Below are 27,305 nucleotides of genomic sequence, written 5' to 3'. Positions count from 1 at the left end.
CGTTGTGACCTGTCAGATTATGCTGGTGGGTTTGTCTATGCACTGGTTTCATTGGTTAAGTAACAAGGACCTTCTGTACTCAACTCAATGGCATTTCTGTCTTGTCTATGTGTAAGTAACATGACAACTTTTGACAGCTATATCTGATCAATTCCAAAATTTCAGGGAATGTCCTAGGCATTAATGGACAGAACCCTACTGACTTTGGGGAAAATCAGAAAACTGTAAAATCACGTTGGGTCCCTCAGGATACAGGTGTGCCGCTGTGATGTGAGAGTTAGATTGGGGTTAGTGGCCCCTCCCCCCACTCTGGCTAGCACTCTTTTAGTTGGGCTCCTCGCCCCTCAACAGGGCTTAAATTCTCCTGGAGTATTTGCAGGAGCCCCAGGGCTTGGGACTTCAGCCCCACTGTGCACGCCGGGGCTTGGAGCTTCTGCCCCGTGGGGCATGCCGGGGCTCGGCCTGACTCTTACCCACACAATTTTAAATTCCACCCCTACCCATCCTCATGGGTACTCAGGGCATAAGGGACCCAACTTTACCCCTCTATGGGCTCAGGGCTCTACTCCTCCCTGGGCTCAGGGCTAACATTCATTCCTGATGGACTCAGAGCTCTATTGATCTGCAAGGCCTTTTCCCAGTGCCTTCACACAGTGAATATCCTTAAATAGGTACACGCATTTATTAACAATTAGCAACAAATCAACAGAATACACACACCAAGTATCTTATGCTCACCACTCCCAATAAGATAGACGTCTCCCGATGGCCAGTCAGGGTCAGGTCATCTGGGTTCCGGCTTCTCCACAGTCTGGTCATGCAGGGTTTAAAAATCCTAGTAGCTTTGGTCTTGAGCAGTATTCTGGAGTTAAGCTTCAACGAGCTTCTTTTCTGACCCTCATTATATAATTAAAATGAGGTTCTCTCTTATTTATGCCTTAACCAATTATTTTACTTAAAACATAGCTATGCAAAACCCACTAACCAATCGTTCTCACTATACAGGGGTTCACGTGCCTAAGACCACCTACTTGTTAGCTTTTGCATTTTTCAAAGTCAGTAAAAAGTTCTTAAGGTCACTTCTCTTTATGCTTCCTTAGTGGGATACACTTGCAACAGCAAAACCTCATACTTTTTTATTATCAGGAAGAAACTGCAGAAACTCAAGGTTAGTTCTCCATCCCCCCGACTTTGTGAATATCTAGCTATCCCTGTTAGTAATGCTGCAGCTGATACTTTTCTATCTGTCCACCTGCATCAAGGCCAAATTCTCCTGCCTCTATAGTTTTTGTTTCTAATTTATGGTGACTGAGCATACAAGATGTCTGCGGGTTATGCTAAGTCCATACACAAGAAGGCTGTGGGTCATGTCAAGTCCAGACCTCTCGTTACATTTTGGCCCCACGGGGCACACCGGCACTTGGGGCTTCTGCCCTGCAGGGTACATTGGGGCTCCCATGGGTTTAAAAATATGGACCGGAGTTCTGCTCCAGATGGCTCTGGTTGAATTTAAGCCCTGCCCCCCACCCCAACTGCAGGCATCCCCAAAATTTGGTCTTGTCCCTACTTCAGCCATCTCTTTTGTTCCCCTCATTCTGGTCAGAACCCTTTTGATTAGAGTGGAAATTGGAAAACTAGAAATGCCCAATTTTTATGGAAATCCATAATCAATCAGGTTTTGACCAGAGTAAGAGGTGAGAGGCCCTGCTGACAGTTAAGCTCAGACTACATAAACAATGAAGTGTGCAACTCTCTAGCCTAGAAGGATGGTGTAATGGGAATTAGATGCCTAAATACCTTCGTGAATCCCACCTGATATATTTATCTTTGAATAACCAAGAAAGTATGACCCTATGTTATAAAAGCTGGGTCATATGTCCTTGTCTTTCTTCTCTGGCAAGAGCTATGCAAGAGATCAGACTGGATGATCATAATGATCCCCTCTGACCTTAAACATCTATGAAATAAAGGCTTTAACTCCCACTGTCTTGAAATAATGGTGAGCCAATAAGAGGCGAAGAGTCCTAAGACTAGCAAGGAATTGCTTAATAAGATTGGCAGGAGAATTGGTGTCATTCGGTTTCAGAGTGAACATGCAGTGGCTATTAATATTACCATTCCAAATTCTCTTGGAGCTCTTGTAGCAGCATGTCGATCTGAGACACCAGTGCCACAGTGTGGCTCTGACAGGATCTCTGCAGCCAAGAGAGTAAAGTCTGCAAGAAATCTCAGAAGCCCCAAAGAATCCCAGGGGACTCAAAACCTTTGGATTGAGCAGGAATTCTGCTCTCCCAAGTTCCAGTCCTCCAGCCCTGCCCATCCCTCTCTGCAGCAGTGTCCATAGTGGGGTACAGATACCCATACTCCCTGTCCCCACTCACCCTTCCACCCTAGCACACATGCATGTGGGACAGTTCCACCAGATCAAAACCTTCGCTGGGATGGGAGACACAGAGGCTGCTGGAACATGCCCCCTGCCTGTGAGAGCTGCTGCTAGCAGAGACATGTATTGAATGCTACAATACCCAGTGACACTGCAGGAGACTAGCAGTGCTTAATTTGTAATGCAAGAGGTGCCAGGGCACAAGCAATTTTTTTACATTAATAACTGATGCAGCAAGACCAGAGTGCTGGAGCTATGAACTGCCAATCCCACAGGTGCCACGGCTCAGCGCTGGCAAGCCCTGGCACAAATTAAGCACTGGAGACTAGCCCTGAGGTTTTAAAGGCCAGGTCTAAACTACACTTAGAGGGGTGATTTTCTTAGCGACATTTCTATAGTGCAGACACAATTATATCAGCATCACAGTGCTTCAGCTGTGTCCCTGCAGCTTATTTTGCTTGGGCAGCAGCTGGTTTAAGCTCTGCTGGCAAAATCACATCTTTGCTTGTATAAGCTGCATCCCCAGGAGGAGGTCTGCGCAAATCTATCTCTAGTGTAGAAATTAGCTGTTGCCACAGGAGGGCTCTGGATAAAGCTGTGGGAGAGGGCTGCTCTTTCTGCACTCAGATCAGGATATCAGCAGTTGAGCTTCCGGGGTGAGATATTAATGACCCCTCCATTGTCATGCAGGGGAGCCGGGCTGAGCAGCCACCGCTTCTCAGCCGGGAGAGAGACAACGCCCCTCTGTGCCCAGCCGGGGAGACTTTCTCCTGTGGCTGGAACCAGCCCCAGGTTCTGCCGATACCAGCCCCTGAGCCACAGACGCCAGGTGAGGGGAGAGATCCGGGGGAAAGGGCTGGGGCCGGGCAGGAAAGTGACTCTGCATCAGCGGTCCCTCCTCGCCCCAGCTCTGCTCCCGGGCGGGGTCTGCGAGTCCCAGAGCTGCTGCCCTCCCCGATCCCATTCCCCTCCCCCCCCCCTCTGCTCTGCCCCCCTGAGCGCCTGCAGGAGCCGAGCCAGCTCCGGGAGAGCGAACGCCCCGGGCCGGGTCAGGGACCGAGTCTCCTAGCCCGAGGGGAAGGGAGGAGGCAGGAGGGAGAGACTGGCTGGGGCAGCAGGAGCAATCGGTGGAGAAAGAGGTTCCCGGCTCCCAGCACTGCCCAGCCCCATTCCCTGCAGCACCCCGGCGCAGATTGACTTTCCTGGGGAGGAGCAGGGAGAGGAAAAGCCAGTTCCTGCCTCTGCCTGGTCCCCGATCGGCTGGGGGAATGTGCTGCCTTGGGGACAGTGTCAGGGGGATCCCCCAAAGCGGCTCCTTTCATCTCTTTTCTAGTATTTGGTTCAGAGACTCTGGTATTGGGGCGAGTGGGGGGTTGAAATGTGGCAGTCCTGGTGGGAGGATCTGGGTCTGCACTGGCATGAAGCGACCAAGCCTTTTCCCACCACCACCGATTCATGAGCATCTGTCTGCAGGGAAAAGGCCTGGTGGGAATCAGGGTGTGAAATGGCCTAAAGCCCCTTCTGAAACCTGCCCCATCTTCTTACCCTGACAGGCTGAAGAACCACATCTGGTCCATTCCAGACTGCACTACCCTCCCGGGGCATGGGGCAGGGACAGGGACATGGCTGGAGCAGAGTTGGCTCAGGTAGGGCATTCATATTGGAGTTCATGGAAACGAGAAGAAGGCAGCAAAAGGCTGGGGTCAAACAGGCCCTTATGCTTTGGATACAAACCTGTCCTGGAGGATTGGGAATCCTCCTGTGGTGTGGAAGGTGAACCAAGCCCCTGAAGGTCCTGAAGCCATATTTAAACTCCCTTATGGGTAGGGGCTGGGAGTTTCTGAAGGAACTTCTCATTTCTGCTACAGGCCCTGTTTTGGCCCCACTGCTCTTTGGTAGTAGAGACCAGCACAGTTATGTCTGGGACTGTCTGAGCCACATAATGCAATCAGGGAACCCTACTGAGGATGGCAGCTTGAGTGGGCCCGGCTCCAGGCACCAGCCCAGCAAGCAGGTGCTTTAGGCGGCCAACGGAGAGGGTCGGTACGTCCGGCTCTTCGGCGACAATTCGGCAGCAGGTCCCTCGCTCCCCGTCGGAGTGAAGGACCTGCCGCCGAAGTGCCGCAGATCGCGATCGCAGCTTTTTTTTTTTTCTTTTTCTTTTTCTTTTTTTTTTTTTTGCTGCTTGGGGCGCCAAAAACCCTGGAGCCGGCCCTGAGCTTGAGGCCCCCAGACTACAACTCCCATGAGGCACCAGGGCAGCATTTCCAAATCAAAATATTTCTGGTTTTGGATACCATTTTCCATAGGAGTAGGTTGGTGGGGGGACGGTTTTTTGACCTGCATTTCGGAATTGAACTAGTTCAGATTTTGTCCAATTTTTTCAGTATTTGAATTTTTACCAAAAAAAAAAAATCCTGTTTTCTGCCCCGCTCCATTGATGCTTCTGTGAGTAACGAAAGCAGGGATGGAGCCATCAAGAGTGTGTGGGGTACAAGGAAAGTGGGGTGAGGGCCTTTTGGAAGGTGATTCTAACTCTAAGCTAGGGTTCATGGGAACTACACCGATCCCTGCAGGGCAGAATTCAGCAGAGGGCTCAACCAGGTCTCCCGTGATGAGCTGGTGGGACTGTGGCTGGAGCAGGAAGCTCTGAATGTGGGATTCTTGCTATTCCAGGAGCCGGTGACCTTCGAGGAGGTGGCTGTGTATTTCACCAAGGAGCAGTGGGCTCTGCTGGTCCCAGGTCAGAGAGCCCTCTACAGGGACGTCATGCAGGAGAATTATGAGGCTGTGGCCTCACTGGGTAAGGATTCCTGTCGCCTCGGGTACAGCTTGTGACCACGGAGGCCTCTTCCAGTCTTATGTTCTTATAAGGAAGCAGGGAAGGAACCCTGAGCAGAAGCCAGTGCAGGTGCTTAAGAGACCACACATCTTAGGAATACATTTCATAGTCCCCAGATCCCATATGAGAGACACATCCTCCACATCTCTTCTCATGGGCCAGAAGATTCTGAGACCCACCAGGGATGCTTCTCTTAATATCTCTAGTGATTTGAACAGGAACACACTCACTTTATTCCCCCAAATTCCTGATAGTGGTTTAAACCCCCAATGGTTCCCTGTCCTCTTCTTAATCATTATTATTAGTGTGAGTATTTAGCTTGCGGTAGTGCGCAGAGGTCCAAGAGGCCAGGGCCCCATTCTGCTAAGCACTGTACAAACATATAGCAAATGACAGTCTGTGACCTGAGGAGTTTACAGCCTGAAAATCTAGTAAAAAGAACAGGAGTACTTCTGGCACCTTAGAGACTAACAAATTTATTAGAGCATAAGCTTTCGTGGACTACAGCCCACTTCTTCGGATGCATCCGAAGAAGTGGGCTGTAGTCCACGAAAGCTTAATGCTCTAATAAATTTGTTAGTCTCTAAGGTGCCAGAAGTACTCCTGTTCTTTTTGTGGATACAGACTAACACGGCTGCTACTTTGAAACCTGAAAATCTAGTGTGACAGGTGCTGACACACACAGAGACAAGGCACATCTGTGGGATCTGTAAAGAAAATAGAGTTCCCCCTCACAGACTTTGTTTCAATTCAAGGCAATAATATTTCTCCCTAGCCTCTTATTATTTTTTTATTGTGTCCGACACATTGGTCGGAGATGCCTGCCTTAAAACAACACAAAAGAGAGTGGGTTTATTAGCTGTCAGTGTTCAGGGGAGGCCATCGGCACAGCCTGCTTCAGAAAGAAGACATCATTATAACCATCTAGTCCAACCTGCATCACACAGGCCAGCGAATTTTACCCAGAGATTCCCAATATCTTGTGGTTGAACTGGAGGGTATTTTTTAGAAAGACATCTGGTCCTGACTTGAAATCTCCAAATGATGGAGAACACACCCTGTCCCTGGGTAAATTGTTCCAGTGGTTAATCCCCCTCACCGTTAAACCTGTGCATCTTATTTCCATCTTGAATTTATCTATCTTCAGCTTCCAGCGTTGGACTTTGTCACTACTTTTGCCTACTAAATTAAAGACCCGACTACTATGTGAAATCTCCTGCCCATGTAGGTGCTTGTAGACCTTTCAGGTAGAGCTAGATGAGAAATCGTTTTCCCGTCTTGTGATAATTTTGAGATTTCAAAGGGTTTGGGAGGTTTTTTTTTGGTTTGTTTTTTGTCCCATCCGCATCAGGACAAAAAATGAGACCTTTTGAAATTCTGATGCAGAGAGATCCACCCAGAATAGCTAGAAGCCCAGGCATGAGGGAACTCACCTCTTTTCTAAGATGAACAGTTCCAGTGTTTTCAATCTTTCATTGTATGGAAGCTGTTCCACGCCCCTAATCATTTTTGTTGCCCTTTTCTGTACTTTTTCCAATTCTAATATAACTTTTTTGAGATGGGGCGACCAGACCTGAATGCAGTATTCAAGGTATGGGTGTACCATGGATTTATATAGTGGCATTATGATATTTTCTGTTTTATTATGTATCCCTTTCCTAATGATTGCTAACATTCTGTTAGCTTTTTTTGCCTGCTGCTGCACTTTGAGCAGATGATTTCAGAGATCTATCTACATTGACTGCAAGATCTTTCTTGAGTGGTAACAGCTAATTTAAACTCTCTTATTTTGTATCTGTAGTTGGGATTATGTTTTCCAATATGAATTACTTTGCATTGAGTTTCATCTGCCATTTTGTTGCCCAGTCACCCAATTTTGTGAGAGCCCTTTGTAGCTCTTCACAGTCAACTTTGCTCTTAAGCATCTTGAGTCATTTAGAATTGTCTGCAAACTTTGCCACCTCCCTGTTTATTCACTTTTCCAGATCATTTATGAATGTATTGAACACCACAGGTCCCAGTACAGATCCCTGGGGAGCCCGCTATTTACCTGTTTCCATTCTGAAAACTGATAATTTATTCCTACCCTTGTTTCCTGTATTTTAACCAATTACTGATCCATGAGAGGACCTTCCCTCTTATCCCATGACAGCTTAGTTTGCTTAAGAGCCTTTGGTGAGGGACCTTGTCAAAGACTTTCTGAAAGTCCACGTACACTGTATCAACTGGATCACCCTTGTCCACCACATGTTTGTTGATGCTTTCAAGGAATTCTAATAAATTGGTGAGGCACAATTTGCCTTTACAAAAGCCACGTTGTCTCTTCCCCAGTTTATTGTATTGTATGTGTCTGATCTGTTCTTTACTATAGTTTCTACCAATTTACCTAGTACTGAAGTTAGGCTTACAAGCCTGTATTTGCCAGGGCTGCCTTTGGAGCCTTTTTAAAAAATCGATGTTACATTAACTATCCTCCAGTCTCCAAGCCCCCATGCCCCAACCCTACTCCCCGGCAGGAGCTCGGAAGGGATGGGGAGGACACTTGTTCTGGCCCTGGGCCCCACAAAACCCTAATCCACCCCTGTGCAAGGGTGTTAAATTTAACTACATTATGGTCACTATTACCAAGCAGTTCAGCTATATTCACCTCTTGGACCAGATCATGTGCACCATTTAGAACTAAATCAAGAATTGCCTCTCCCCTTGTGGGTTCCAGGACTAGTTCCTTCAAGAAGCAGCCATTCATGGTGTCTAGAAATTTCTCTCTCCCTCCCATCCTGAGGGGACATACCCAGTCAAAACAGGGTAGTTGAAATCCCTGATTATGATTGGGTGATCTGTTTTTGTGGCCTCTCTAATCTCCCTGATCATTTCACAGTCACCATTACCACCCTGGTCAGATGGTCGGTAGTATATCCCTACTGCTACACTCTTAGTATTCAACTATGGAATTTCTATCCATGGAAATTATATGGTATAGTTTGATTCTTTTAAGATTTTTGCTGTATTTGACTCTATGCTTTCTTTCACATGTAGTGTCACTCCCCCACCACTGAGACCTACTCTGTCATTCCTATATATTTTGTACCCTGGTGTTCCCGTGTCCCACTGATTAACATCATTCAATCAAATTTCTGTGGTGGCTATTATATCAATATCCTCATTTAATACCAAGCACTCAAGTTCACCCCTCTTAGTATGTCGTCTTCTGGCATTTGTACACAAGCAATATTTAGTTGACTGCCTTGCTGCGACGTAACTGTGATGGACTTTTTTTCGTTGAACTCTTCTTTTTTTTTTTTCTCCACTTCCTACATGTACAGTACTTTATATCCTCTCCTCTTTACTAGAATGAGGAGTATCCTCTTTAATAAATCCTCTCCTAAGGGCTGTGTCTGTCTGGACTGTGTGTTCCTCCTCACCCATCAGCTTTCCCCCAGCCCTTAGTTTAAAAACGCCTCCACAATCTTTTTAATTATACATGCCAGCAATCTGGTTCTGTTTTGGGTTAGGTGGAGCCCATCCTTCCTGTGTAGGCTCCTGTCAGGGTTCCCTCCCCACTCTGAACTCTAGGGTACAGCTGTGGGGACCCTCATGAAAGACCCCCTAAGCTTATTTCTACCAGCTTAAGTTAAAAACTCCCCAAGGCACAAATTCTCCCTTCTCTGCCCCCATCAAGTGATTAGACAAAACTCAGGGAAAGGACCACTTGGAGTTCCTACTTTCCCCTAATATTTCCCCAAGCCCTCACCCCCTTTTCTGGGGAGGCTTGAGAATAAACAAGATGAGCACAAACCAACCTTTGGTTTTTTTAGTGGTCTAAAAAAACTAATCAGATTAAAAAAAAAAACCACACAGAAATTTATTAGAAAGAAAAAGGTTAAAAGAAGCACCTCTGTAAAATTAGAATGAAAGATAATCTCACAGGGCAGTCAGATTCAAAACACAGAGGATTTCCCTCTGGGCAAAACTTTAAAGTTACAAAAAAGAAAACCAGGAATACACCTCCCTCTCAGCACAGAGAAAATCACAAGTCAAAATAAAAGTAAGCTAACACATTTCCTCGCTAGTACTTACTAATCCTAATGGAGTTGGATTGCTTGCTTCCTTGATCTGTCTCCGGCAAGGACAAAGAACAGACAAAACAAAGCCTTTCTCTCTTTCTCCTTCCTCCCCCCCCCATTTGAAAATATCTTGTCCCCCTATTGGTCCTTTTGGTCAGGTGCCAGCTAGGTTACCTGAGCTTCTTAACCCTTCACAGGTAAAAGGATTTTGTGCCTCTGGCCAGGAGGGATTTTATAGTACTGTATACAGGAAGGTTGTTACCCTTCCCTTTATATTTATGACAGCTCCCCCTTCCCTAAAAGGTTCCCCACTTCCTAATAAACCTAAATCATTCCTCCCTACACCTCATTTTATCTGCACAGTGAGACCCTGCAGTTCTGCCTATCTAGCTGGTCCTGCATGTGGAACAGGAAGTGTTTCAGCTTCAGAGAGAGGACCTGGACTTCAATCTCTTACCCAGAAGCCTAAATTTGGCCTCCAGGACCTCTCTCCTATCCTTCCCTATGTCATTGGTACCTACATGGACCACCAGCTCCTCCCCAGCATTGCACACATGTCTATCTAGATTTCTTGAGAGATCTGCAACCCTCGCACCAGGCAGGCAGTTCACCGTGCAGTTCTCCCGGTCATCACAAGCCCAGCTACCTATATTTCTAATGATCGACTCCCTGTAACTATTACCTGGCTCTTCCTAATAACTGGAATACCGTGACATCATCTGGAATCTTTTCCCTCTGCTCCAGTTGGATGTTCTCCTTCCCCGAGACTTCCATCCTCCTCAGCAGCACAGAGACTGTCAGACTGGGGGTGGGACCGTTCTGCTGTGTCCTGGAAAGTCTCATCTACGTACCTCTCTGTCTCCCTTAGCTCCTCCAGTTCAGCCACTCTGGTCTCCACAGCCCATACCATGAGCTCTTTTCACCGAGTGCAAAAGTATGCCACCGTAACCCACCCACAAGGCAGATAATCATACATGCTTCATTCAGGGTAATAAACTGGATAGCCCCCACACTGCTGCTGGGCTTCTGCCTGCATTCTTTTTTGCTTTTACTGGGTTTGTTTGTTTGTTTGCTTGTTCGTTCTTTGGGGGTTTTGTTTTTGCTTTGGGGTTTTTTTGGGATGTGTGTGTGGGGGGTTATTGGCCTAAGTTTAGAGTATGTCTGTTAAGCGTAGCTTGCTCTCAGGCTCCCCCTCTAAGTTGCCTTGCAAAACTCCCCTGTTCACTAGCTCCTCTGGTCACTTAGGAGCAGGTTTTTTAAACCCCTCTTTTCCCTGAGTTAGCCTTGCTCCTTGTCAAGGGATCAAAGGATGGCCAGCTAGAGCCTCGTTAGTAAGGTCTCAGCCTAGCCTAGCAGGCCACTAGGCTCAGCACACAGCCCCCAAAACAGACCACACTATAAACATAAATCAAGCAGGCACACAACAAGCTAACACAACAAAGTCACCCCCAGGATCACCTAGTCACTCCTCCTGCACCTGAAGAGCTCACCTAGTCACTCCTCCTGCACCTGAAGAGCTCCCTCCCATGACTTCCCTGTTTGCAAGGCTCTGATTTGGAGCAGAGACCTGGCTCAGCCCAGTCCCTCTGGGGTGCCCTAACCCCCAGGCTGTGGAAACAATTTTTCTTACGTAGGCCCAAAGAATATTTAATTGTTTATTCAAAGTGGAACAGCTCCAATGGGGGAAGTTCACAAAGAGTGAGAGAAATCCGGGCTCTCCCTGGGGTGCAGGAGGTATAGACTAAACTTGCTGCTCTGCTAGATTCTGGCCAGGGACTCAAATCTAGATCCCAGTCACGTTCCCTACCCATTGGAATGGATGGGTCTCTCTGACCCTAGGCTCTATCTTGGACCTGAGAAATTGGTTTCCATAAATTGGCATTTTCTGATAAAAAAAAAATTATTGTGTCAAAAATTTCCTCACCAGCTCTGTTCCAGGTCTTTGCGGTAAGGGCAGGATTCATGTCCTTCCCCTGATTTCCCAGCATGCTTTGGCCCAGTCTAGGACATTGACATAGAATCATAGAAGATTAGGGTTGGAAGAGAACTCAGGAGGTCATCTAGTCCAACCCCTGCTCAAAGCAGGACCAACCCCAACTAAAGCAACCCAGCCAGCTCTTTGTGAAGCGAGGCCTTAAAAACCTCTAAGAATGGAGATTCCACCGCCTCCCTAGGTAACCCATTCCAATGCGTCACCACCCTCCTAGTGAAATAGTTTCTCCTAATATCCAAGCTAGACCTCCCCCGCTGCAATTTGAGACCATTGTTTCTTGTTCTATCATCTGCCACCACTTAGAACAGCCTAGCTCCATCCTCTTTGGAACCCCCCTTCAGATAGTTGAAGTCTGCTATCAAATCCCCGCTCACTCTTCTCTTCTGCAGACTAAATAAACCCAGTTCCATCAGCCTCTTCTTGTAAGTCATGTGCCCCAGGCCCCTAATCATTTTCGTTGCCCTCTGCTGGACTCTCTCCAATTTGTCCACATCCTTTCTGTAGTGGGGGGCCCAAAACTAGACGCAGTACTCCAGATGTGGCCTCACCAGTGCTGAATAGAGGGGAATAATCACTTCCCTCAATCTGCTGGCAATGGTCCTACTAATGCAGCCCAATATGCCATTAGCCTTCTTGGCAACAAGGGCACACTGTTGACATAGCTACCAGAGTGAGCTACATTTCCCAGCATGCTCTTGGGCAAAGACATCTGAGGGCGACTGCCTGGAACTCCCGGAAGCCATCTTGGCCCATCACTGGCAAGCAGAGTGCCAGCTTCTCTGGAGCTACTTGTACCATTCCAGCCTCAGGTGGAAAAGCTAAGGTCAGCAGTTGCTTCCTTATTCATTCCTGGCTGCTCTTCCAGTTCAGTGACTTGGTCTTTTGACCAAGCAGCCTGGAACTGGGCTGGGCTGACCAGGTTTCCATTGTACACCTTAAAACGTCTGTCTACTGTCCTATTACACTGTGAAATGGGCAGGTGGATTTTTACGCCCCAGGGACACGTGTGTGTGTGTGTGTGTGTGTGTGTGCGCACGCTTGCATGCATGGGGGAGCCTTAAATGGACTGCAGAGGACCCCGTTTGTCTGCCACTGGATGTGTGACCCTACAGAGTGGGTCTCCATGAATATTTTCCAGTTGCTTTGTCTCAAGTGCCCCCTTGCCCAGCAAAGAAAGGGGCTGATATGAAAGCAGAGAACTGTCTGCATGAGAAGCACATGAATACCAGCCTCAACCTCTCCCATTTTCTATCCCGAGCAGGGTTTCCCGTTCCCAAATCCCTCGTGATCTCCCAGCTGGAAGGAGGGGAGGAGCCATGGGTCCCAGATCCACAGGGCTCTGAGGACAGGGAGGTCCCAAGATGCAGCCACAGAGGTGAGGATTTAGTTAAACTAACTTGGAAACCATCCAAGCCTTCGGGATCTCCCCCAGTTCTGCCTCGTCTCAGCCAGGTCAGGATTGTCCCCAGCAGGTGTCATATCCTCATGGCGGACGCAACTCAGCGCTTCCCGCCCACCCTGCCTGAGACATGCTGGAGCTCCCTTCCCCTGTGTGCTCAGATAGGTTGCGGGGATAGGCCTGTCCCTCCTCTCTATCCTCTGGGAGGACGGAGGGTTTGGGAAATCAGCTTCTGATTTTTGACCCTCTCAATTCCTTTGTGACACTCCCTTTAGCATCCCCATTCCTGACGCTCCCTTGCTGCCCGCAGAGGCACTGACTCGTGTCTGGATTCTCTCGATTGCAGCTGCCAAGGGGATGGTGAGGGAGGAGGAGGAGAGGCCGCAGCAGGACACCCCTGAGCAGCTGCAAAGTCCTGATCAGGGAGCAGCCTGTGTGACTGAGGGCGGTTCAGGAAGGCAGCAGAGAAACTCGCCCTCGGAGTCGGAGTGTGAGCGAGGCACTGGGCCGCACCCCGCCCGGGACCCATCCCCTCCCTGTGGTGGAGCCGTGGAGAGTCCGGGCCAGGCCAGGGAGCGGCCTAACATATGCAGCGAGTGCGGGAAAGGCTTCCGGCGCGGCTCAGACCTCACTAAGCACCGCCGGTCCCACGGCGAGCGTCCCCACCAGTGTCCCGAGTGCGGGAAAGGCTTCCCTGTCCGCTCGGCCCTGGCCACCCACCGGCGCATCCACACGGGGGAGCGCCCCTACGCCTGCGACGCCTGTGGGAAGCGCTTCGGACAGAGCTCCCACCTCATGCAGCACCTGCGCTCCCACACAGGGGAGAAGCCCCACCGGTGCCCTGAGTGTGGGAAGAGCTTCCGGGAGGGCTCCACGCTGGCCCGGCACCGCCGCACCCACCGCCAGGAGAAGCCCCACACCTGCCCCCACTGCGGGAAGGGTTTCCACGAGCGGTCCAACTTCGCCCGGCACCAGCGCACCCACGCCGGGGAGCTACTTCCTGCCCCAGAGGAGGAGGGGAAGTCCTTCATCTGCCCCGAGTGCGGGAAGGGCTTTGGCCGCAACGCCTACCTGACCCTGCACCGGCGCGTGCACACAGGAGAGAGGCCCTATGCCTGCGCCGACTGCGGGAAGAGCTTCAGCGCCAGCTCCAACCTGACCCGACACCAGCGCGTCCACACAGGCGAGAGACCCTACCCCTGCGCCCGCTGTGGGAAACGCTTCTCCCAGAGCTCCACCCTCTTTGTCCACCTGCGCACCCACACCGGGGAGGCACCCTACCGCTGCGCTGCCTGCGGGAGGGGCTTCAGCCAGAACTCCACCCTCCTGACGCACCAGCGCACCCATAGGGGTGGGAAACCCTGCCGCCAGCCCCCGGGAGCCTGTGCCAGGGACGGGCCCTACCTGGGCAAGTGCTGTGTCAGTGACCCGCTGCTCCAGAGGCACCAGAAGACACACCTGTGATGGGGGACCTGACCCCACCCAGAGGCATAGGTAGAGCGCAGCCCGGAGGACTAGCCCGGGGTCAGTTTCTTGCTCTGCCACAATCACGCCCAGATCGTCAAAGGTATTTAGGCTCCTGACTCCTATTGATTTAAATGGGCTTTAGGGCCAGATTTTAAAGGTATTTGGGTGCTTAAAGATGCCTAAAAATTCAGTTCCAAATGGGAATAAAAAAAAGTAGAAATTTCCCATGCAACAAAATTCCATTATGTTCTGGTTGTGACTTTATATGTTTATACACCTCTACCCTGATATAACGCTGTCCTCGGGAACCAAAAAATCTTACTGCATTATAGGTGAAACCGCGTTATATCAAACTTGCTTTGATCTGCTGGAGTGCGCAGCCCCGGCCCTCCAGAGCGTTGCTTTACCGCGTTATATCCGAATTCGTGTTATATTGGGTCGCATTATATCGGGGTAGAGGTGTGTGTATATGTGTGTATATATATATATGTACACGCACACACACACACTATATATATATACACTAAACAAAAAACAAAGGAAATCAAAATGGTCCCTCCCCAAAAGGTAGAAATGGAACCTTTCAGCCTTCTAGGCATGTTTCGATCTCATTTTATTTTTCCTCAATGAAATTTCATCAGAACTAATCCATTTCTCCTATTTTGACAGAATGCCCCTTCCAACAGAGAACAATTCCTTCAGAATGTTTTTGGCTAGCTCTAGTGCTTAACCTCCTCTGGTGCTTTCGAAAAATCCCTCCAGGTGCCTATCTGCAGCTTTAGGCACCTAGGTACCTTTGTAAACCTGGCCCTTCATGTGTGTGGGTTTCAGTCCCCCATCTGTAAAATGGGGTTATAGCTCTGCCCTGCCTGACAGAGGTATGCAAGGACAAATGCACTGAAGGTTGTGAGGTGCCCAGATGCTACAGCGATGGGAGCTCTCTCAGCATTATAGATAGGTAGCCTGGGGTTAGCGAACTGCCATTGAATTTCCCTGGGATTTGGGGTCCTAAGTCCCTTAGGTTCCTTTGAAAATCTCAGCCCACATTGCTTAGGAGTATAAGGGGATTGGTGTGTATTTGAGTTGGGGAGGGAGTGGCTGCCTTAGGAAGCAGGGGTTGTGATGAAGCAGCTGGGCACTACATGAATGGATTGTTTGTCTGGGATTGCGAGGAATTGGGAGCCAAAGGGAAATTTTATTTTTCTTAAAGCCCCAAACTACCCAAAGTGATGACGGCCTCTGGTTCTCTGGGGTGGCAGGAGTTGGGTATAACAAGCTAGCTGGGCCATCTGGTGTATTCCCCCCCCCCAGACACACACACATACATTCTGGGCAATTCCTGTATTTTGGAGCTCTCCATAGTGATGGACAAAAATCCTGTAGCTCCCGCTCCATGCAGCTGGTCACAAAACAGGAAATAGCATTCACAAATGTGTTTCAAGGGATGTTTCCTGCTCTTTCACCCATATGCAGAGTCCAGACCAAGGGCAAAGCCCCACTTCAGTCCCATTTGTGCTCTATTTTGAGGGATTAAGGGGATTTAATACCCTCTAACCCAGGGTAGTCAGTTATTTTTTCTCAAAGTCCAAATTTCTTGGTCAAGGTATAGTCAAGGTCCAGACTCAGGGGAAATTAATTTTAAAAATCCTAACAATAATGATAATAAGTAAATAACATTTTGGGATCTGTTCAAACGTGTCTGGTGGTGGAACTTTTGAACAGATCCCAAAATGTTATTTACTTATTATTTGGCCCATGGTCCACCTATTGACTACTCCTGCTCTTATCTATCTATCTATCTAATCACATTAAAGTTGGTCAGAAACTGGGATTTCCCATGGAAAATTATAATGAAAATGAGGGGGGGGAAATGCTTTTGTTGAAAATTTTCACAGGAAATTTCAACTTTTAAATGCAAAATGGAAATATTTCAATTCTGAAATGACACCATGGTGCCTCATGGGAGATGTAGTTTGTGTGTTTCTTGCCCCCATTCTCCTTTATGGGCCAGGCTCCTTAATTGGCCTACATCTCCCATGATGCCTTGCTGAGGGAAGATGGTGAATCATGGAAGTCCCATGGCCACAATGCATCATGGGAGATGAAACCTAGCTGGGGAACCCGGCCCATAGAGGAGAATGAGGATATGAAGCAACTGAACTACAATTCACATGAAGCAACCTTGGCAGATTTTCCAAATCAAAACATTTCATTTTGAGGGAGCTCAGGGTTTTGCTTTTTGTTTTGTTTTGTCTTTTAGATGAAAAATTGATATTTTCCTCAGAAATCAGATATTTTCCTTTTCATGAAAAATGCGTTAGTCAAAATTCAAATTTCCATCAATAAAAAGTTTAGACAGCATGTGTTTTGGCCAGTCGTAATCACCATGCATATCCCTCTGTCAGTCTAGCTGTACTTCATATATGTATTTGGTAATATATAGGTGGGGAAAACTTCCAGTCATCTCCTTATCTGTAGTCTGTCTCTTTCTCTGTTTTGTCTTGTTTAGATTGTAAAGTCTTTGGCACAGAGACCAGGTCTTTCTATGTGTTTATGTAGCGCTTGATGCATTGGGGCCCCAATCAGAACTGGGCCTGTTCATTGCTACTGTAGTACAATTAATAAATCTTAATTACTTCTGTTTAATTATGAATCATGCTTGGAACACACAGAGAAGTGTGTGTGTATATGTGCATGTGCGAGCAAATGTAGGCTGTGAGCAGGACGTAAATGGTAGAGCTGGATGAAAATTTTTGGAGAAACAAAAAAAAAATAGAAAAGAAACCAAAACATTTTTTTGACATTTTTGGAAATGATTTTGATTTTTGGTTTGGAACAACATTTTGTTTCGTAATTTCCTTTAATTTTTTTAAATGTGAAAAGTATTGAAATCAGAAACCTTGTTCAATCCAAAACAATTTTTTCTGACTTTTCAATTCACTTAAACTTTAAAAAAAATTGTTTTCAGGTTGACCTGATTTTTTTTTCCTGATTTCTTTCGGAATTGCCAGTGACCCGAAAAGTCAGTTATTCACCCGGATTTAATAAGCAGAGCCTGGCTCTCATGCTGATCCTCTGCATGAGGGGAATTTCAGTCAGTGTCTATTAAATAAGTAAATTTTATGGCACAAATACTCAGCTGGTGCACTGAGTCCAATGGAGCAACACCAATTTACACCCAGCTGGGGATTGACTGTAGTAGAGATAGGGCTGATTCACACCAGCTGGGGCCCTGGCCTCATTTACTTCTGTGGGAGCTGTGGACGAACACATGTAGCTAGCTTTAGGTGAACCCAGGTAATGCAGGCCAGAGGAGATAAATGTCTTGATAAACCCCATTATCCTGCATTAGGTAGCTCTAGCTATGGTAAGCAGCCTCATGGACTCTCCTCGCTGATCCTAGATACCCATATAATGATGCTACTGGCAGGGGTCAGCTGTAGGTTTCCAACGTGGGACCTCACCCCAGGAGCCTATAGAGCCTGAACTAAAGCATCATTAACTCAGTTACCCCTTTTTGGCCCAAGTTGGTAGCCAGTTTTTGGGGTCCTGTGAGTTGCTTCTACTAGGAGGAGAAATTAATGATAGAGTCAGGTGTTTCTTTGGTGCAGTCCTGCTTATTTGCAAAGAATGTACAAAGACCTGTTTTCCTGAACACAGAAGGAATCAAACAACAGGAGACAGTTTCTTTGATCACAGCTCAAAGGCTCTTTCAGCTAGCACTCTGCCCAAAAGCTCTCCCTTGGCTTTTCTCAGGGCCATGCTTGCAAGTGCTCTTTTTAGCTGCCTCCCTGGCTTTCTTGCTGCCCTCTCTCTCAGCGCATGGCTACACTTGCAGATGTGGAGCGCTGGGAGTTAAACCAGCCTTCGGAGACCACAGCAGGGAAAACGCTGCTATGTGTTTACACTGTCAGCTGCAAACGCACTGGCGTGGCCCCATTAGCAGGTCTTGCAATGCCACAAAGAGCAGTGCATTATGGTAACTATCCCAGTGTGCAAGTGGCTGCAATGTGCTTTTCAAATGGGGAGGGTGGAGTGTGACAGGGAGCGTGTTGTGTGTATATGGGGGGAGAGACAGTGTGTTTTGGGGGTCTGAGAGCATGTCAGCATGCTGTCTTGTAAGTTCAGACAGCAGCAGACCCCCCCACACACACATATACACACACACTCAGAACAGCAGCATTTGTCCCAGAGCAGATAAGCAGCCGGCTGTCAGAAATGGAGCTTTGAAAGGGCATATCCGCATTCCTGTAGCCGATTTCAAAACAATGAGAAGAGTGGCCACTTGACTTCAGGGGATTATGGGATGTTTCCAGATGCCAATCACATCGTTCACACTGATGCCCGGGCTTTATGCTTCTCGTGGAGGTGGATTACCAGGAACGCTCCAGCTGCAGAGTCCAGGAGCGCTACGTGCCTTACCAGTGTGGACACATAAGGAGTTAGGGTGCCTGGGGCTGCTTTAATGCGCTCTAACTTGCAAGTGTAGCCAAGCCCTCAACTTCTGTGGTCTTTCTGCTGCTTCTCTTCCAGACACACAAACCTTCACAAAACAATAGCCAGCAAAATTTCTCCACAAAGCTCAGTTTCTGGATGGGGACATGTACTTTTGTTTTGGGTGGAGGCTGCTATTGTTTCAGCTATTTCATTCCATAAAGGAGCTTCATTGTTTCTGACATTTATCCCAGTTGAAGGGTGGCTACACTCACCAGCTTCACTGAGGTTTTACCCCACTCATAACAACCCAAAAGAAGCAGCAGGCTCTCTAGATGCAGTGTAGCCACTAAGGGGGGTCAAACAGCAGGGCTGGATTAGCTTGTGTTACACCCACATAGCAACAATCACTGTGATTTTTTTTTCTTCTTCGATCAGCAGCTGGACAGGAAGCGATATGGACTTGCCCTGGTTGTCTGTGTCCTTGTGACCACCAGACTGGAGTGCTATAAGAGAAGAGGAAGGGTGGTCCAACGGTCCAGGATTTAGCTTAGCACTTGGGAGACCTTGGTTCAATCCCTTGTGCTGCTACAGCCTGCTTTTGGGCAAATCCCTTAGCCTTTCTGCACCTCAGATCCCAATCTGGATGCTAGCACTCCCCTCCTCCCAAGTGTGTTGTGAGGAGAAATGTACTGAAGATCATGATGTGGACCAGCTAAATACATGAGGCTGACAGAATGTCCTATACATAGGAGTCAATAAAATACTTCTAAAGAAGCCCCTCAGCCAGGCAAAGAACAAGGTAACCTGCTGTGTAGGTGACCTGTGTGGGGGAGGGAAGCTCTCTTCCTGATTTTGAAATTTGGCTTGGTACAAAATTGGAATGAAAAATTACACACACACACACACCGAATTGTTTCAGTTCAATCAGCACGTTTCAAAATGTTTCACTGTGAAAATGTCAGAATAGGATGTTTGGAAATTTTGTTTCTGGTTTTATTCCAAAATGAAATTCCAGAGGATATGGAACCACATATTTGGAAGTCAATAGTGAAGATAGGCATCAGAACGATTTACCAAGATTGATTTTTTTCAGATAAGCTCTAGCTCAAACAGGAATTGGCCTGTGTCACACAGAAGGTCAGGCTAGATGGTTTAATGGTCATGACTGGCCTTGGAATCTATGCAATGATTCTAGTTGTTTCCCACTGAATACTGGATGGAAAGGGAAAGATGTTGGAAAGAACAGATAGCAGATAGTCCCTGAGACGTTCCCCTCTGAGCACAACTGCATGGAGAGTCCATGAGGGGGGCGGGGGTGCTTATCACAGCAGGGTCCTGGCCCAGCCAGCCTAAGAAGTGGCAAGTGAGTGTCAGTATCCCTAAAATTCTCCTGTCCCCAGCTGAGACGCTGCTCAGGGGCTGGCTAGCACATCTGGAATCTATGCTGTGCAGGCAGAGGAAGAGAGCCACCGTCCTTCCCTTAGCAATAACCTGAGCCCTCTGGTGTTACTGGGTACCACAACATTAAGACCCTCATCTGCTGGAAGCTGCTCGCCCAGGTTCCTGCAGCATCCGCACCTCCGGTCCTCCAGGGAAGATCTTGGGGTGTACAGGAATGAGTAGGGCGATGAATCTCTGAGCCTCTAGTACCCCTCACTGGACACTGCTGTGGAGGGGGATGGGCAGAGCCAGGGGAATGGCAGTCGGGGAGGGACAAAATTCTTGCCCCTCCTGAAGGTTTGGGGTGTCATCGGTTTTGTTTTGTTTTGTTTTTTTGAGGGGGGGTGTCTCTCTTTGAGGTTTCCTACAGAATTTACCCTCCTAGCTGTGGAGATTCTATTGGAGCATCACTGGTGACTGGCATGGCTACAATGGCCCCAAGATTGATGGCAATAGCCCCATTCATCCCCAAATAACAGAGTCAATGGGTGCCAACCTTATGCTGAATGCCTTCCCGCGTCGACCTCCCCAAAACACTCCAACCTCTTCTGCCCCGCAGGGCATGACTGTGCCTGAGCACGAGGGACAAGCACCTGAGGCCCCAGAGCGGCTGGGAGTCCAGCACCAAGACTGAGCAAGTGAGGGGAAGGAAGCCCAGCAGACGGACCATGGGCTGCAGGTATAATAGGCCAGGGGAGGCTAAGCCTTCCCAAACAGGATGCTGTGCACTTTCATTTGGAGGCATTTGAGTGGATGCCTGGGCCGTGGCCATGCCTGTGCTCCATCCCAAAGCCCCACTCCCGCTCTTCCCCCCGTGCTGCCTCCCCCATTATGCTCCTCTTCCTACCCCCACTCCACCTTTCCCCCCTCCCAAGACCAGCCCTCAGTCTGCATCTTCCCATCCCTGCCCCTTCCCGTAAGGCCCCACCATCCGCTGAGTCACTCCCCTCCTCCACCCACCTCCCTGCGAGGCCCCCACCTCCTCGTGGGAGTATAACATTTTTCACACAACAGTTGTACTAGTTTAAAGGTTGTCTACATGGGGAAATTTTTACAAGCGTAGCTGCATAAATATACTGATATAGCTCTGCTGGTATAACGCCCTTAAACTAAGGACTGGGGGAAAGGCGACAGATGTTAAAGAGCACATGGGTTGGACAGAGAGAGCCTTAGGGGAGGATTTATCAAAGGGGCTCCTCTAAATCCTAGTAAAGAGGAGAGGATAAAAATTGCTGAAGTATGGGTAGGAGCTGAAGAGAAAAAGTCAATCGAAAAAGAGTCCCATTCAATTAGATCACATGAAGGCAGACAACTAATTATTGACAAATATTATAAGTGCTTGTATGCAAATACTAGAGTCTAAATTCCAAGATGGGTGAATTTGAGTGCCTGGTGTTAAATGAGGACCTTGATATAATAGACATCACAGAAATTTGGTGTAATGATGATCATCAAAGTGACATGGTAATACCAGGGTACAAAATATATGGGAGTGACAGAGTAGTTCATGCTGGTGGGAGAGTGACAATATATGTAGAAGAAAGCATAGAGTCAAATATAGTAAAAATCTTAAATGAAACAAACAGTGTCATAGAATCTCTATGGATCATAATTCCATGTTTGAATAATAAGTATAGTCGTAGGAACATTCTACTGACCACTTGACCAGGATGATAATGGTGATGGTGAAATGCTCAGGGAGATCAGAAAGGCTACAAAAAACAATAATAATGTGTGATTTAAACTATTCCTATATCGACTGGGTACATGTCACCCCAGGACAGGATGCAGAAATAAAGTTTCTTGACACCTTAATTGACCGCTTCTTGCAACAGCTAGTCCTGGAACCCACAAAGGGAGAGGCAATTCTTGATTTGGTCAAGTGGAGCACAGGATCTGTCCAAGAGGTGAATATAGCTGGAGCGCATGGTAATAGTGACCAGAATGTAGTTAAATTTAACATCCGGGGTGGGGGGGGGAGGGGTACCAAAGTAAGCCACCAGAGTAGAATTTAACTTCAAATAGGGGGACTACACAAAAATGAGGAAGTTAGTTAAGCAGAAATTAAAAGGAACAGTCACAAGAGTGAAGTGTCTACAAACTGCATGGAAACTATTTTAAAAGACCATAATTGAGGCTCAAACTAAATGTACACTACAAATAAAAAATCAAAACAAAAACAGTAAGGCAGCCAACTTAAACTGAAAGTCAAATCCTATTGAGGACAATAGAAAGGAGCAGAAATTCTGGCAAGTGTAAAAGTATAAAGAGTATAAACCAACTAGCAAAAGACACAAATGCTAACAGCAAAAGAAAAAAGAAAAGAAAAGAAAAAGAAAGACGTACATCAGAAGCATGAAGCCTGCCAAACAATCAATGGGGCCACTGGGGACTAGTCTACACTAGAATCGCTAGAGTGGAGCTGCTGTAGCGCTGCTAGTGCAGACGCTCTATGCTGACGGGAGAGAGCTCTCCCATCGGCGTAATTACTCCACTTCCCTGAGCAGCGTTAGCTATGTTGACGGGAAAGCTTCTCCCACCGACACAGTGCTGTCCACACCAGCGAGTAGGTCGGTGTAACTTACATTGCTCATGGAGGGGGAGGGGGGCTTTTCCACACCCTTGAGTGACTTGAGTTATACTGAAGTAAGCGTTAGTGTGTACAAGCCCTGGATGATCAAAGTGCTAAGGGAACACTCAAGGAAGACAAGACTGCTGCAGAGAAGCTAAATGAATTATTTGCATTGGTCTTCACTGCAGGGATGTGAGGGAGATTTCCACACCTGAGCCATTCCTTTTAGGTGACAAATCTGAGGCACTGTCATAGATTGAGGTGTCAATAGAGGAGGTTTTGAAACAAATTGATAAATTACACAGTAATAAGTCACCAGGACCAGACGATATCACCCAAGAGTTCTGAAGGAATTCAAAATATGAAATTAGAGAGACAAGATGGGTGAGATAATATCTTTTATTGGGCCAACTTCTGTTGGTGAGAGAGACGAGCTTTCCAGCTTACACAGAGCTCTTCTTCAGGGCTGGGAAACATACTCAGAGTGTCCCAGCTAAACACAAAGTGGAACAGACTGTTTAGCTTTACTAGTTAACACATATTTCAAGGGATCATTCATGGTGAAGTTACTCCCATAAAAGATAATACCTCACGCACCTTGTCTCTCTAATATCCTGGGATTGACACGGCTACAACAACACTGTATCAAATATGAAATGGCAGAACTACTAACTGCGGTATATACAGTAATCTATTGCTAAAATCAGCCTCTGTACTAGATGACTGGAGGATAACTAACAATGCAATTTAAAAAAAAAAAAGTCTCCAGAGGAGAGCCTGACAATTACAGGCCAGTGAACCTAACTTCAGTACCAGGCAAATTCATTGAAACAATAGTAAAGAACAGAAATATCAGAAACATAGATAAACATAATATGCTGAAGAATAGTCAACATAGCTTTTGTAAAGGGAAATCATGCCTCACCAATCTGTTAGAATTCTTTGAGAGTTTCAACAAGTATATGAACAAGGGTTATCCAATTGATATAGAGTACTTGGACTTCCAGAAAGCCTTTGATAAGGTCCCACACTAAGAGCTCTTGAGCAAAGTAGGCAGTCATGGGATAAGAGGGAAGGTCCGCTCATGGCTCAGTAATTGATTAAAAGATAGGAAAGAGGTAAATAGTGGGGTCCCCCAAGGATCTGTATTGGGACCAGTGCTGTTCAACATATTCAAAAATGATCTGGAAAAGGGGGTAAACAGTGAGGTGGCAAAGTTTGCAGATGATACAAAATTACTCAAGATTGTTAAGTCCAAAGCAGACTATGAAGAGCTACAAAGGGATCTCTCAAAACTGGGTGACTGGGCAACAAAATGGCAGATGAAATTCAGTGTTGATAAGTACAAAGCAATGCACATTTGAAAATATAATCCCAACTGTACATATAAAATGATGGGGGTCTATATTAGTTGTTATCACTCATGAAAGAGATCTTGGAGTCATTCTGGATAGTTCTCTGAAAACATCCACTCAGTGTGCAGCGGCAGTCAACAAAGCTAATTGAAAGTTAGGAACCATTAGGAAAGGGATAGATAGTAAGACAGAAAATGTCATAATGCTACTATAGAAATCTAGGGAACACCCACACCTTGAATACTGTGTGCAGTTCTGGTTGCCTCATCTTAAATATATATTTGAATTGGAAAAAGTACAGAAAAGGGCAACAAAAATGATTAGAGGTATGTAATAACTTCTATATGATGAGAGATTAAAAAGACTGGGACTATTTATCTTAGGAAAGAGATGACTAAGTGGGGCTATGATAGAGAGCTATAAAAGCATGAATGGTATGGAGAAAGTGAATAAGGAGGGTGTTATTTACTCATCATAACACACAAACTAGAGGTCACCAAATGAAATTAATAGGCAGCATGTTTAAAACAAACAAAAGGAAGTATTTCTTCATACAATGCATAGTCAACCTGTGGAACTTTTTGCCCAGGAATTTTGTGAAAGCCAAAAGTATAACTGTGTTAAAAAAAAAATGGATAAGTTCCTGGAGACTAGGTCCATCAATGGCTATTAGCCAAGATGGTCAGGGATGCAACCTATGCTGCGAGTGTCCCTAAACTGCCAAATGTCAGATGGTGGGACTGGATGAGAGAGAACAGATCACTAGATAATTTTCGTGTTCTGTTCATTCCCTTTGAAGCATCTGGCACCAGCCACTGTCAGAAGACAGGATACTGGCCAAGTGGGACCATTGGTCTGACCCACTGTGGCCATTCTTATGTCCTTACAGCAGTATAATTCTATCCGTTTAACTATGCTGGTAAATTTCCCCATGTAGACAAGCCCTAACTAAACTGGTTTCTAAAGTGATTTAGTAAAGGCAGCACAACCCCTTTGTGTGGACACATTTAAACCAGTTTAAGAGTGCTTTAAAATAGCATAAATTTAGTTTGTTGCTGGTCAGAAACCAATTTAATTAAATCTGTATAAAAGCTGTATAAGATGGAGCCTACACTTAATAAATCAGTCAATCAAATCAAGCTCCAGTGTTTTCACTGTCCAGCCCAGCTGTTCCTTGACTCCCTTCAGCTGCCAGCATTGCTCCTCTCAGATTAACTGGGGGTATGTCTACACTACGAAATTAGTTCGAATTTATAGAAGCGGGTTTTATTGAAATCAATTGTATACAGCCGATTGTGTGTGTCCACACAATAAAATGCTCTAGGTGCTCTAGTCGGCGGACCGCGTCCACAGTACAAGGCTAGCGTCGACTTCCGGAGCATTGCACTATGGGTAGCTATCCCACAGCTATCCCACAGTTCCCGCAGTCTCCGCCGTCCCTTTGAATTCTGGGTTGAGATCCCAATGCCCGGATGATGCAAAACAGTGTCGCGGGCGGTTCTGGGTACATGTCGTCAGGCCCCTCCCTCCCCGTCACAGCAACGGCAGACAATAGATTCGCGCCTCTTTACCTGGGTTACCTGGGTTACCTGTGCAGACAACATGGAGCCCGCTCAGCTGAGCTCACCGTCACCATATGTCCTCTGGGTGCCGGCAGACGTGGGACTGCATTGCTACACAGCAGCAGCTGCTAACTGCCTTTTGGCGGTAGACGGTACAGTAGACTGGTAGCCTTCATCGGCGATCTGGGTGCTGGCAGCCGTGGGGCTTGCCTTTTGGCAGTAAATGGTGTATTACGACTATTAGCCATCCTATTACAAGTCGGGTCATCGCACGTTAGCAGAGTCTTCCCCGAGCAGCCGATTGTGCAATAGGCCTGAAGACCATCGTCATACGCCGCCCCCTATTTGCTGCCAAGCACCCAGAAAGATGCCGAGGGCTATCAGTCACGCTGCACCGTCGTCTTAAGATGTAAAAAATAGATTTGCTCTGTATTCATTTGCTTCCCCCTCCCTCCGTCAAATCAACAGCCTGCTAAGCCCAGGGTTTTCAGTTTAATCTTTGGTGGGGACCATTCTGTGTGACAGTTGTTTGTGTTTCTCCCTGATGCACAGCCACCGTTCTTGATTTTAATTCCCTGTGCCTGTACGCCATGTCGTCACTCGGCCCGCCCTCCCTCCTTCCCCTAGTCCGTCAGATACTACGTTTGCGCCACAGCTCAGAGAGCCGAGAAGCGGTTCGCGCCTTTTCTTTGAATTCTGGGTTGAGATCCCAATGCCCGGATGATGCAAAACAGTGTCACGGGCGGTTCTGGGTACATGTCGTCAGGCCCCTCCCCCCCTTGTCACAGCAACGCAGACAATAGATTCGCGCCTTTTTACCTGGGTTACCTGTGCAGACAACATACCACGGCAAGCATGGAGCCCGCTCAGCTCAGCTGAGCTCACCGTCACCATATGTCCTCTGGGTGCCGGCAGACGTGGGACTGCATTGCTACACAGCAGCAGCTGCTAACTGCCTTTTGGCGGTAGACGGTGTAGCATGAGTGATAGCCATGGGGCTGGCAGCCGTAGGGCTGCATTGCACCAGCCCCTTGCCAGGCGATGCTATATTATGACTGGTACCCGTCATCGTCGTATTGGTGTGGCTGTCAATCATGGCCACCTGGGCAGACATGCTACTGTTTCGATGATGATGGCTACCAGTCGTAATATACTATTTTCTGCCAATTGCCCAGTATTGTCTGCTAAGCACCCAGAAGAGGCCAAGGGCGATGCTGGGTGCTGGCAGACGTGGGGCTGGCAGACGTGGGGCTGCATTGCTACACAGCAGCAGCCCCTTGCCTTTTGGCAGATGATGGTATTTTATGATTGGTATCCGTCATCATCGTACTGGAGAGGCTATCACTCATGCTGCACCGTCGGCTGCCAGCTTAAGATGTAAAAAATAGATTTGTTCTGTATTCATTTGCTTCCCCTTCCTCCGTGAAATCAATGGCCTGCTAAGCCCAGGGTTTTCAGTTTAATCTTTGGGGGGACCATTCTGTGTGACAGTTGTTTGTGTTTCTCCCTGTTCCTGTACCTGTACGCCATGTTGTCACTCGGCCCTCCCTCCCTCCCGCCCTCCCTCCTTCTCCTGGTCCATCAGATACTACTTTTGCGCCTTTTTTCTGACCAGGCGCCATAGCTAGCACTGGGATCATGGAGCCCGCTCAGATCACCGCGGCAATTATGAGCACTATGAACACCACGCGCATTGTCCTGGAGTATATGCAGAGCCAGGACATGCCAAGGCGAAACCCGGACCAGGCGAGGAGGCGATTGCAGCGCGGCGACGAGAGTGATGAGGAAATT

General features: G+C 47.4%; 1 protein-coding gene across 2 annotated transcripts; it reads left to right on the top strand.

Annotated features, from left to right (window-relative positions):
* The first annotated feature begins 3,019 nt into the window (after window positions 1-3,019).
* On the top strand, window positions 3,020-23,404 carry LOC103307001 (zinc finger protein 436-like). Of its 2 annotated transcripts, XR_002890051.3 has the most exons (6): window positions 3,020-3,212; window positions 3,937-4,029; window positions 5,060-5,186; window positions 12,544-12,657; window positions 13,028-14,248; window positions 20,585-23,404. XR_002890051.3 is itself a non-coding variant. In XM_008176887.4 (5 exons), the coding sequence occupies exons 1-5, from the start codon at window positions 3,051-3,053 to the stop codon at window positions 14,143-14,145; spliced, it is 1,614 nt and encodes a 537-aa protein (XP_008175109.2). In that variant the 5' UTR covers window positions 3,020-3,050; the 3' UTR covers window positions 14,146-16,794. The 2 variants fall into 2 exon arrangements, 1 of the variants encoding a protein (XP_008175109.2); XM_008176887.4 differs by lacking the exon at window positions 20,585-23,404 and having other exon boundaries at window positions 13,028-16,794.
* Window positions 23,405-27,305: the final 3,901 nt, after the last annotated feature.

The sequence above is a fragment of the Chrysemys picta genome, chromosome 12 (assembly GCF_011386835.1).
Source record: "Chrysemys picta bellii isolate R12L10 chromosome 12, ASM1138683v2, whole genome shotgun sequence".
Lineage (NCBI taxonomy): Eukaryota > Metazoa > Chordata > Testudines > Emydidae > Chrysemys > Chrysemys picta.
Note: the sequence above shows the minus strand (reverse complement) of the source record. Positions and strands in the feature narration are given on the sequence as shown.